General features: G+C 50.9%; 1 protein-coding gene across 1 annotated transcript; it reads right to left on the bottom strand.

The window, feature by feature from the left end:
* Positions 1-725: 725 nt before the first annotated feature.
* RIIAD1 (regulatory subunit of type II PKA R-subunit domain containing 1) lies at positions 726-8,581 on the bottom strand. The gene is made up of 5 exons (XM_081308570.1): positions 8,058-8,581; positions 7,572-7,648; positions 3,592-3,638; positions 2,358-2,486; positions 726-1,667 (listed from the first exon to the last, which is right to left on the bottom strand). Exons 1-4 carry the CDS (start codon positions 8,139-8,141, stop codon positions 2,416-2,418), a joined length of 279 nt encoding a protein of 92 aa, XP_081164696.1. The 5' UTR covers positions 8,142-8,581; the 3' UTR covers positions 726-1,667; positions 2,358-2,415.
* Between the last annotated feature and the right edge of the window lie 3,326 nt (positions 8,582-11,907).

The following is an 11,907-nucleotide window of genomic DNA, read 5'->3' as shown; positions in this document are numbered from 1 at the left end:
AGAACAAGTTAAATCTTTAGGTTTGGTTCTTGCCCTCATAAAGTTTTTAGTCGGATAAGTCATAGTAGGAAGAAACTCCTCTCCTCGGACCATAAACAACAACTACATGGCAGGACAGTCATGTCTCACCCCCAGGACCTAGCAAGAGCATCTGACACCAAGTAGAAGCACTATGTCCATGTGTTAAATTCATTCTTTCCTCAGGAAGGCTTTGAATCCATCCATCCATCCTTCCTTCCTCCCTTCCTTCCTTTTAACCCAGGGGCACTGTACCACATATTTTTGATATGATCTTGCTAAATTGACCAGACTGTCCTTGAACTTGTGATCCTCCTACCTCAGCCTCCCAAGTAGTTGGATTATGGGCCTGTCCCACCATGCCTGGCTGAAATGTATTTTATTAAAATATTTATTTTTTAGTTGTAGTTGGACACAATACATATTTTTATGTGGTGTTGAGGATTGAGCCCAGGCCCTCACACATGCCAGGAGAGCGCTCCATCGCTGAGTCACCACCCCAGCCCAGAAATGTATTTTAAATGTAAACATTTTAAGAGAAATGTAGTCCTTGTTTCTAACAGGAAACCCCCAGAGAATGATCCATCTACCCCCAGTGTTCCACTGTGACTCAAGCACCCTCCCCACCACTGCAGGTCTCTTCTTCCAGGAAAGGGTCCAAGAGCATTCACATACCCTTCACACCAGAGCCCTTGGTGGGTGTGTGTTTTGCTGAAGGCTTTGTTGGGTTTTCTGAACAAGGACATCTCATTGTCAGTGCGAGAGCTGCTTGGGTGTGCTCCTTGGCTCCGCAGGCCCCCTCCCACAGTTATTGTGTGAAGTTTTCACAGTCCCCTAAACACCCTGTTTTGCCCCTTCTCTTCCTCAGCTGATGGCAGTTGGGAACAAGGCAGGCGGAGGCAAGGGGAATAAAAATAACCACCACTGCTTTGGTCTGTGCTTCTGTTGCCATAGTGATGTTGACAGGTGACACACAGGTGAGCGGTTCTTCCTACAATGGAGCCAATGGACAGTGGAGGCCAGAGAGGGATGACATAAACGTAAAAGACCCCATGCCTCCTAGCTTCGTGAGCCTCTGGGACTGCATGAGACCATCTGGTCCATTCCCTGCCTCTTAGCCAAAAATCAAATGGTTGGACATGATTCCTAAAGACCCTCAAGAACAAAGTCCACCACATCCTAAGGCACCTGTTAGGCTCATATTTCACAAGATTCATGACCTTGAGTGGGTTTTAATGTCTGAGATCATTTTCTCTCCATGTCCTTCCAGCCCAATTCCTCCTCCACCGAAGACACTCAAATCTGGACTCACTTGTTCCTGTCCCACCGCAGCCAGCTGGGGTCCTCCCAGGGTCCCCAGCCCTGTTCTCTGCTCTGGAGAGGGAATGTCCCCTGCCATAGCAAGAAGCCCCTGACCACCAGAAACAGACACAGACACAGACACAGACCTGCTGCCTAACAGCTCAGAGTGGGGCAGGGCAGCCCTCCCAACAGGAGGTTGTCCTCCTTCCCAGTGAAACCAAGCAGAGAGAACAGGGAGGGCTGGTTTTAATGAGGATCTTTAAAAGCCTTTGCGACAGCAGAGAGAGCCCAAGGCAGCTGGGAGACCCGCACTGATGGCAGCAGGGCTCTTGTAATTCCAGCAGACCCTGCAAAACAGAAGTGGCTCTGCTAGGTTAGGAGTGTGGCCTTTCCCCCCCTCACATTAAAACAAAGAAACAAACCAAAAAGCAGCTTTTAAAATTGTCTCAGGAATTATCTTGCTTAAAAACTGTGTTGGCCTTGTGGGTGGGGCTAGGGGAGAATGGAGAACTATGGATTAGACCAGGGGAGTGGGGGGACGGTGGGAATGACAGTAGAGCCAATCGGACATTCCTAGCCAGTGTGACGGACCGTTCCGAGGCCCGTGTAACCTGCGTGTGTACAACCAGAAGATTAGAAGTTACCTGGTGCGGCAAAGGCAAGCGCTCTCAGTAAGACTAATTAGAACAACAACAAACACCACGTTGGCCTTAGTGGCCCAGCCCGGGTTAGCGAGGTGGAAAGCAGCCCATCCCAGGAGCACTGCTTCTGTTCACCGCAGGAGCAGGACATCCCGCCCCATCTCCACCGCTCTCCACCCCTCCCTGCTCCGTTCTCTTGATCCACTTCACTCAGTAGGAAGAGCCCTGTCACTGACAGGTTGGACCAGCCTAGCCCTCTCTTCACTGTCCCTAATTCCCCAGAACAGTGTCAGGAAATGAGCCACCGGCACGCGACTTCTGGTTTCTCCACCTGATCTCTTCCACCCTGGACCAGCAAGCCACTGCTTCTCCCCCGAGGGTGAGGCTAACACGCACCCCAAGGCTGCCTCCGTCTGGTGGCTCCCAGCAGCTGAGCATCGTGTGATTTTGCTAATTAAGCCGATTTCTTGTCTTCAATTAGCTGCATGTGAATCTTGTTGGGAAGTCCTGGATCCGTGAAATAGTCTGGGATAAAAATCAAAAAGAAGAAATCCTCTCGACTCAGGGAAAAAGACTGGTAGACAGCTTCTCTGCTAAAAAGCCAGGGTGGCAGGGTCCTAGCCACTGCTGGTGGCCCACTTTCCAACATAATGGGTAGTCACAGCAAATCCCCATGGTCACTGCCTCACCAGAGCAGCTGAGTGTGCAGGCTCAAATGGCCCTCAGGGGTTGGGGACTTAGCTCAGTGGCAGAGCACCCGTCTAGCCCAGGAATAAAAAAAAAAAAAAGGATCAAATGGCCCTGGGTAGGGCTGACACAGGGTGGCTCCTGCTCCTGCCACACCATGTTGTTTGTCCTTTGCTGACGCACAAGGAGCCATCATCAAAGGGCTCGGGGATTCTCTGGGTTTTTTGCTCCCAGCCCATCTTGGGGCCCAAATACATGCCAAGAAGTATTCTTGTCTCCACTCAGCTAGCCAGCTCCCATCTCTGAAATGTACGCCTTCTCTGAGAATACCCTCCCAGCAGAGAGCCAGGCTCTGCTGTCTGATGACATAAGAGGGTTTTATACACCTGCAGAATGTGAGTCAGGCAGCATCTGCCACGGCAGCCAAGCGGACTTAGATTCCCTTAGACACAGTTGGAGGACACAGCCAACTCTCAGGGTTAACTGCACCCAAAAACAGCCCTCTAGATACTGCTGACCTTAAGCCATCTCGCAGCCAAGTGCATGACCAGCACCTGGGGAGCCTTTGGAACTGTGGACCTGGGCCTACCCCAGGCTGGTTCCATCAAACTCTCCAGGGCGGGGCCTGTTCTTTTCAAAGGCTCCCCAGGTGATTGTAATGCACGGCCAGGGGCAGGACTGCTTCAGAGTCCCAGGGTTCTGAACAATCCCCACCAAGAGGAAGTTCTGCCTCATTTCTCATCTGGCCTCATTTTGAGGAGAGGACAGTAGAGTAGAAGCCTTCTGAAAACAGCTCCCTTGAGGGACATCAGGTGAAGGAGGACCCCAGACTCTGCAGAGAGAATCCTGGGCCATCCAGTCTAAACTCCCGGGCAGATTCCTTGCACAGGCTTTAGGACAGCGCCCCACCCCGCCCCGGGGCCAACTGACCTGCCCTACTCACCTGCCGCAAACTCCAGGATGTTGTCTGGTCTTTTCAGAAACGTTTCTCTGGAAAACATTAAGGGACAGGGAAGGAGACAGCACAGGTTTAAGAAGGCTGTGGCCACTGCTTCCACCCCAGGCTCCCTCATAGCAGGTTGCCACACCCATTCCAGAAGTCAGTAAACCAGGGGGCCAAAGACAAGGACCTTTCCACTTGTGATTCTTCTTCAACTTGGATCTAGGCAAGGAGTAAAACATCCGAAGTGGGAACATGGGCTACTGCTCACTTCACAGAAGAGCTGTACTGCTATATACATCTGGTCATCCCTTCAACAAACGTTTTCACAAAACCAGGACCAAGCCAGGGACAGAGAGCAAACGTGAGAGTGTCTGCAGGTTCCTCAAGGGACACCAGTGTGATGGGACAGACCTGCAGACCCACAGTGTCTCAAGGAAGTCTAACCATGAATTTCCGTGGGGGAGCAGGAAGGTATACAGCAAGTCCAGCTCTATACCTATATTCCCAGTGGGAGCACTGGAATATAGAGGCTCTGGGTTCGATTTCCAGCATCACAACAAGTGAAACAAGGAGAATAGGTAAATAGCATATGGTACAGTCATACCATCACAGAAGTAAGGAGGGAAGATCTACTAGATACTGAGCAAAGAAGGCAGGCACAAAGGAACACATATTACAGAATTCCATTTATGTAAGATTCCAAAAAGGCAAAACAAATAGGGGCTATCAGAAGTCAGCCAGCAGCCTGGGAGGCTGAAGCAGGAGGATTGAGAGTTCAAAGCCAGCCTCAGCAACTTAGTGAGGCCCTAAGCAACTAAGCAAGACCCTGTCTCAAAGTAAAAAATATAAAAAGGGGCTGGGGATGTGGCTCAGTGGTTAAGGGTCCCTGGGTTCAATCCCTCATACCAAAAAAAAAAAAAAAAAAAACTGGTTATCATTTGAGGGGAGTTGTGGGAGACCAACCTTACATGTGACTGAGTCACACTCCCCGGCTGGGTGCTGAGGCGCTCAGTCGCAGAAATGTGGCAGAGCTTTCCCCACCCTTCTTGGGTGCGAGGGTCGGTGTCTAGTGCGTGGGTGTGTCTTGCTACAGCCCCATGGGTGGAGCTATGCTCACCTGTTCCTTTGTAATCTAACCCCTTGCCCTGTTTAGGATAGAATCTTCCATGGAAGTGCCTTGTGTGTGTCCCCTTCTCTTACTGTGCCCTTGGGTGTGGCCTACCCAGGTGTCAGTCAACCTGCTGACAGTGGACATCATGAAGATAGACTCAGCCCCCTGAAACCTGACCCCTTGCCTCATTTGAGTAGCTTCTCCTCAATAAAAGGGGTCAGTGCGTGCTCTTGCTCTCCCTTCCTGCAGACCATTAAGGTCAGAGGAGCCGTCACAGCAACCCCAAACAAAAAGGTATTTGTGTCTCTTGTGGGGTTATTGTGCGCAGCCCAGTTAGCCCAGTTCAACTGGAGTGACCCCTGAGCCAGCAGGGAGTGTCTAGAAGGGGCCACAAAAGGTCTTAGGTGCTGCTAACATTTAATCTATTCACCTGGACACTAGTAGCATGTGTGAGGACAAGTTCATCCAGCTTAGAATATGTCATTTCTCTATATATTTTCATAAAATGTTTGGAAACAAAAAAGATAGAGTCACTGAAGATTTTTCCAATGAAGGAGTAATATGACCAGTACTACAACTTGGAAGTTTCATCTGCCTAGGTTTTTACCAAAACATCTAATAAAGCTTTCTACAGTTTCACATATGACTATCATATCTCTGGCCCCAAACCTTTAGTTTCTGGGTGCCTAAAATAAATTTGACCTCTACTCTTTTCATTATTCAGGTCCAAAATTGGAAGTATTGAGGTAAGGATTCTGTACAGCATATTTCTGTTATAGACTGGAGAGGTGTGGCTGAATGACCATCAATCACTAGATTCCAGAAAATTCAAGGGGCAAGTTCACTAAAATGGTTCTGAGCTTCTCTTGGCTTGGGGCAAGTAGAGAGCAGAGACCTGCAAGTTGGGCAGAGACAGGCAAGCTGACCTCTCCACACCCTTCCTCTTCTCACAGGAAGGACCCTGTGAAATATCAGGTACAAAGACGGGGCTGATTCTGGCTCACCCTGCTATCACTCAAAGGAAATAATAGTAACCCCCACACAAAGCAAACCCTGCAGCTTGTAACACAGCCCTCTTCCACCCTAGAAAAAGGCCGAAAAAGGGCCAGGAGGAGTTCATGCAGGGGAGCTTCAGGAACAGCAAAAGGAAGAGCCTGGTGGCCAACGTGGTCTTGGGAAGGGGGATGATGGTAAGGAAGGAATGGGAGGGAGCCTGGGGCTTCCCTGCAGCAGCCAGGCCCAGACACCAGGCCTCCTCCTGGAAACTCTTCTGTACAGAGAAGCAGGGCATCCCCAACATGTGACTGAAACAACAGCCCCCTCTTCACTCACCACCCCCAAGTGTTCTAACCCTGTTGTTTGTGAACAATGAAATGGTGATTTAATTCAGGCTTTTACCGTTTATACCCAATCTCCCTGCTGGAACCATTCCTAACTTGGATTGCACACTCCCTAGCATAAGAAACCATGTCCCTCTTTGTTCCCTTAAGAGGAAAAGATGCAAAAGGGGGTGGCCTGATCCCAGGTCTGGTACTGACAGATGACTCCTGTGCCTTATCCCTGACCCCAGGAGCCCACTTTCACCAGGAACTGAACAGGTTTCAGCTTTCCCTGCTGCTTCCCTGCCCTGTGAGGCTGCTGCTGGGAGAAATGGCTAAAATATGAAGAATAGCGAGACCCAAGAAAACAAAAAGGGGCCTCCAGGTCTGCGTGTGTGTGTGTGTGTGTGTGTGTGTGTGTGTGTGAGAGAGAGAGAGAGAGAGAGAGAGAGACTCAGAGCCTCACACATGCTGGGCCGTGCTCTGCCACAGAGCTCCACCCAGCCCTGAGGCCCACTGAGCAGCCCCTTGGCTGCAAGCTGGGCTCTCCTGTGGACCTGTGTTTACAGCACAATACAGTGGAAGAACCAAGGGTTCGAATCCTAGGTCAGCAACTTGAGGAAGGTACTTCTCTGAGCTTGACTGTCTCACCTGTAAAACAGAAATGATAATAAGCTATTTTTTGTAGTGTGGCTGGGGGGATCAGCAAAATGGAACCCAAATGCCAAACACTGTGTAGGGGTCAACACTGGAAACACACACACACACACACACACACACACACACACACACGGCTCCTCCAGCTTGGAGCTCTGGACCAGAAACAGAAGATTGGCAACGCAATTGCAATAGAGTGTGATGACTGCCTACATAGTGAAACAACACAGTGCCTGGAAATGGAAGCCATTATTATTTAAACCTTGCCGCTCTGTCTGTAGCCAAACAGTATTTGAGATTCTGTTGTCTGTTGTTTTCATCCTGATTGCTGCTCCGTAAAAAATTTTTTTTCTTGCCTCAGTTTTTGCCTTTCCATTCAAGCAATGCCAGGCAGAAGGGGAAGGATACACTGGAAAATGGTCTTCTTTTGCCCAAGGAATTAGTGGCTTCTGACTCTTGCGGTTTTTCTACAACAATGTTCTCAGGTAGAGAAGGGCAGACATTTGACTTTTTTTTTTTTTTGAGTTCTACTGTTCATCTTGTTCAGTCCTTCTGATCAAGAATAGTGTTTACCCCAGTGGATGCCTGCTGGATTTCTCAATGCCAGATTCCCTCTTGATTCTAGTGTCATAAGGCATACATTTACCTTTACAGTTGAATGAAACTCAATATTTTTAAGAATTTAGAGACAACTGGAGGAAATCTCCAAGAAATAACTGAAGAAAACCCTTGGTGTGACAAATTCCAGAGTTAGAAAAAAACTTAAATCTTGGGATATTTTCCGACTTTTAAGAAATCAGAAGAGGGGGAATGACTAAAGAGGTCCTTCGTACTCCTCTGTCCCCTAGACTTGTGGCTCTCCACTGTGCTCGGCCATCTGCAGAAGCGCCTACCTGAAGAAGCCACTGAGGAGCAACTCCACCTCTTTGTGGGTCCTCAGGTACCTTTCGTTGGCGATCCGGGTCTGGATCTGAGGGCAAGAGCAGAGGTCACGTCCCATCCGCACATCAGGCTCCGCCCGCGGCGGGGCAGGCGGGAGCCGCGCCAAGGTCCAGGCCGCCCACCTGCGCACGGGCCTGACCGCGCTGCCTCCTGCTCGGGCGAGGGGCCGCCGCGAGCCCCCGAGTCAGGCTCCGCCTGCCGCCACGTCCCGCCCTAACCCGAGGCTGGACCTCGGACACTGCTCGGCGCCACCCCAGCTTTCGCTCTCGCACTCGCAGACCTGGGCGGACTCGGTCCGGGGACCCAGCAGCCCGGAGAGCCGCGGGCAGGGTGGGGGCAGCCCCGCTCTCCTCTCAGGGACCCTCCTCCCGGCCCGGGCGCCGGGCCTCGCCAGCTACGACTCGATGGGCCGGGGCGCGGGGGCGCGCTGCTCGCACCTTGAAGTTTCGCAGCTGCTCCAGCTGCGCGGGGCTCAGCGCGCCGGGGTCCGGCCCCAGCAGCCCGCCCTGCAGCGTCGCCATCTTGGGGCGGTCGTCAAGGCGACGGGTCGCGGCAGCGAGGCCCCGCCCCCGCCCCGCCCCTGCGGGGGCGTGGCTGAGGGAAGCGCCGTGGGGTCCCCCGGGCGCGGAGGAGCGAGCGTGGGAGGTGCCCCGGCTCTGGGGCTGGTTCTTGAACTTAGTTACTGTGAACTGAGCCTTCCTCTGGCCCCACCCAAGCGCCGTGCTGAGTTCTAGAGCAAAACAGGAATAAAGGTCCCTAGGGCAGGGTCCCCCGGAATCCGGTCCTGGCGGAGGCAGAATCCGGAGGACGCCTGGTCACGGGGCGGGGAATCCACCGCCCCGAGGCCGACCTGCTGTCCGTCTCCAGACTCGGACGTTGAATCTCGCTTCTCCCCGCCCTCGTCCCTGTCCCCGTCCCTACCCCTTGACGTGGGCTTTCGAACCCAGGGCCCCTCGGCGTGGGTCACTCTACCACTCAAGTACCTCCCCAGCACCCAGACTTGCTCAGACTTGTGATCCTCCTGCCTCAGCCTCCCGAGCAGGGGGAATCACAGGCACCGCCTCCACGCTCTCTGCAGCCTGGGACTCCTAAAACAGGAGTGAGGGGCTCTGCAAAGGAAGGGGCTGGAAAGGACGGAGAGGGCACCCTGGCAGAATTTCCCCTCTTATATGTAGATTAATTTTCTCTTCACCCTGGGTTCCCCCAAAATTCCAAATTATTTCTCTCACTCCCTCCGGGATCAGGGAAGAGAAGGGGAATGGGCCTTCTAGTGTCTGATTAAGGAGGGTTAGGGAGCTGGAGTGGCCGCCTGGAAAGGGCAGGATCCTGTCAACACGCTGAGCTTCCCCACCCACGGGGTCTCGCGCAGCAGCAGCCTTCCGAGGCTGAGAGACGCCGACAGGGACTGTGAACCACTGCCGCAAGGAACAGGGGAACAGCCCAGGAAACCAGCTCAGCCTTAGATGGGCTCTCAGTGGTCTGCCGTTCCCCGCCAGGGAAAGAGGTACGGTACGCTAGCGACTGGGCTGCAGACCTCTTCCCGGAGTCTCCTGTGGGTTAGTGATCATTTTGGTGGTTTGTCTGCTTTTTAGGAGAGAAGGTTAAGAGAGTGAGAGGGAGATAAGCTGCCATCTGTCAGAACAATTAGTTTTCCTGCGGGAGCAGAGGTTAAGCAGACTCGATGGGTCCTGTTGGCTAAGATCTGTTTCTCCACCTCACACTGTCCAGAAAAGCTAACGGTGAACCCTGCAGATCTGCACTAGCCAGTGTGGTCTCTTAGAACCACCCATGGCTCTGACACTTGAAATGTGGCTGTAGGTGTTAGATGTGCTGGAAATGTAAAAGACACTCTGGATCTTGAAGACTTAGTGTGAAAATAATGTAAAGTATTTTGCTAATAACTTTTTATTGATTACCTGTTGAAATAGAATTTGGATATAGCAGGTTTAAAAAAATATATACTATTGGGCCAGAGTTGTGGCTCAGTGGTAGAGCGCTTGCTAGCATGCATGAGGCACTGGGTTCCATCCTCAGCACCACATAAATAAATAAATAAATAAATAAATAAAGTATATTTAAAAAATTACAAAATAAAGACAGGGTCTCGCTGAGTTGCTGAGGCTAACTTTGTACTAGTGATCCTCCTGTCTCAGCCTCCAGAGAGACACAGGGATTAAAGGTGTGCACCACCACACCCAGCATTCCTAGCCCTGTTTATGTATTTATTAAATATTTTTGAGTTGTAGATGGACACAGCTGCTTTATTTTATTTATTTATGTTTGTGTGGTGCTGAGGATCAAACCCAGTGCCTCACGGGTGCTAGGCAAGCGCTCTACCACTGAGCCACAACCCCAGCCCCTCTTTTTATGTTTTATTTGATACAGGATCTCACTAAATTGCCAAGGCTGAAGTCGCTGGGATTACAGGTAGGCACCGCCATGCCTGGCACTTTGTCCTTTCTTGACTCATGACTCCCTGTTGTCCAGATGCCCGTATGTGAGAGAGGCTACTTTTGCTTTCTTAACAGCGTCTCCGTTCTCACTATTACATACTGTGTTTTTCTGTCTCACTTCCCCACTTGGGGTAGAAGCCACCTGAAGGCAGGAAGGTTCCATAATCTGTCCTTTTGTACTTTCATAATTCTGCTGCAGACGTTTTCATTGGGTTCAGTGAAGCAGTAAGTACTGGATGATCAGCTGCTCTGCCCACATAGGCCATCACATTTTACCTTTTCTAAAAAATATCCCCATTATCTGGCACTTCCTAAGAATCTAAAACCAGGAACAGGACTCTTCCTTTATAAAGACAATAATCTTTTTATATAGGGCAGGTAGCTTTGACTGCAGAGGAATAAGAAAGAGGGATGGTAGGCAGAGAAAGTATCTTGGAAGAATTAGGGCGTGAGGCCTCATTTCCTCCTGGAGAAAAATTCCCCAGAATATGCCCCTGAATCATAGGGTTCCACCGCCCAATCTTTACCTCAGGGGCTTCCATCCCCCTGTCCTGGAAGAACATCAGAGATGTGCCAGGAGGGTCTGATGAGAGCTCCCCGCCTTCTAAATCCAGCTTCTTTTCTCAGACTGACACCTCCCATCTGGGGCCACAAATAAAGTGAAGGATCAGAGGCATTTTGTTGGCTGCCGCTGTCTCCCCAATTACTGACTGGGAGGAGGAGTGAGAGAAGTTCATTGAAATTCATTTTTGTGAATGTTTAATATTTCAATTAATATGATTAGGTCCAAGCCTGAATGAGCCTCAGGGCGGCAGATCTGCTGAGAAGACACAGAGTAAGGAGATCAGTGGGGCTGTGGGGTCTTCCCTTCTGCATCCTCGGAGGGCGTGATCTATTTAGCATCCAATAAATACCAAGATCAGATTAGAAGGCAGGAAAGCAGCAGTGGGGGTGGGCAACTACTACCTGACTCAAAGCCACTTTGGAGATAGGATCTGAGGGAACCTGGCCCCTGAGTTTACTTCTACTACTACTGCCCTCACCCCATCTCCATCTCAGGGTCCCCTACTGAGGGCCTGGGCATCCACAGGATGAAGTGTACACAAATCTTCACACACACACATCCACTCAAATATACGCACCTGTCAGAATGTAGCTTCAGGACACAAAAACCCAGGTTAAGGAAGGATGGCAGGTGGTCAGCATGGAATCAAGCAGTAGAAAGAAGGACTGTCTCACCCAGGGCTTAAATGAAGACAGAAGAGGAAGAAAGGTCAGGCTTAACCACTGGCCCCACTCCCAAGAGGAATGTTTGATGTGGGAGTTAAGTGGGGGCCAGACTGCCCAGGCTCCAATCTCAGCAAGACCTCTTTCTAGCTGCATGGCCTGAGGCAAGTTATTTAATCGCTCTGTACCTGGGATTCTTCATCTCGGTTTGGAGATAATGATAGAGTCCACCTCGCAGGGCGGTGGTGAGATTTTAATGAGTTAGAGAGTAAAACACACTTGGAACAATGCCTGGGACAATGTAAGTAAGTGCCATATAAGTGCTGTTACTATTATTTCGTTTCCAGAAGAGGAGACTGTCAGCCTCTGGGATTAGGCTGGGACACACTTCAAAGACACAAGCACCACGGTGAAGACTTCAGCCCCACCCTGGGGTGAGGAAGGGAATGACAGGGAGGGCGGGTGTTCTACAAAAGCTGTGAGTCCTGGTAGGAGAGCCTCTGACGGCCACCACTGTCACTCAGTGGGCCCAGTGAACTCAGGGCCAGGTTCCCTCAGATCCTGGAGCATACCAATCATGCATACAATTGTTTTCAGGGAATAATGG

This window comes from Spermophilus citellus, assembly GCF_964194105.1.
Source record: "Spermophilus citellus genome assembly, chromosome: 9".
Lineage (NCBI taxonomy): Eukaryota > Metazoa > Chordata > Mammalia > Rodentia > Sciuridae > Spermophilus > Spermophilus citellus.
Note: the sequence above shows the minus strand (reverse complement) of the source record. Positions and strands in the feature narration are given on the sequence as shown.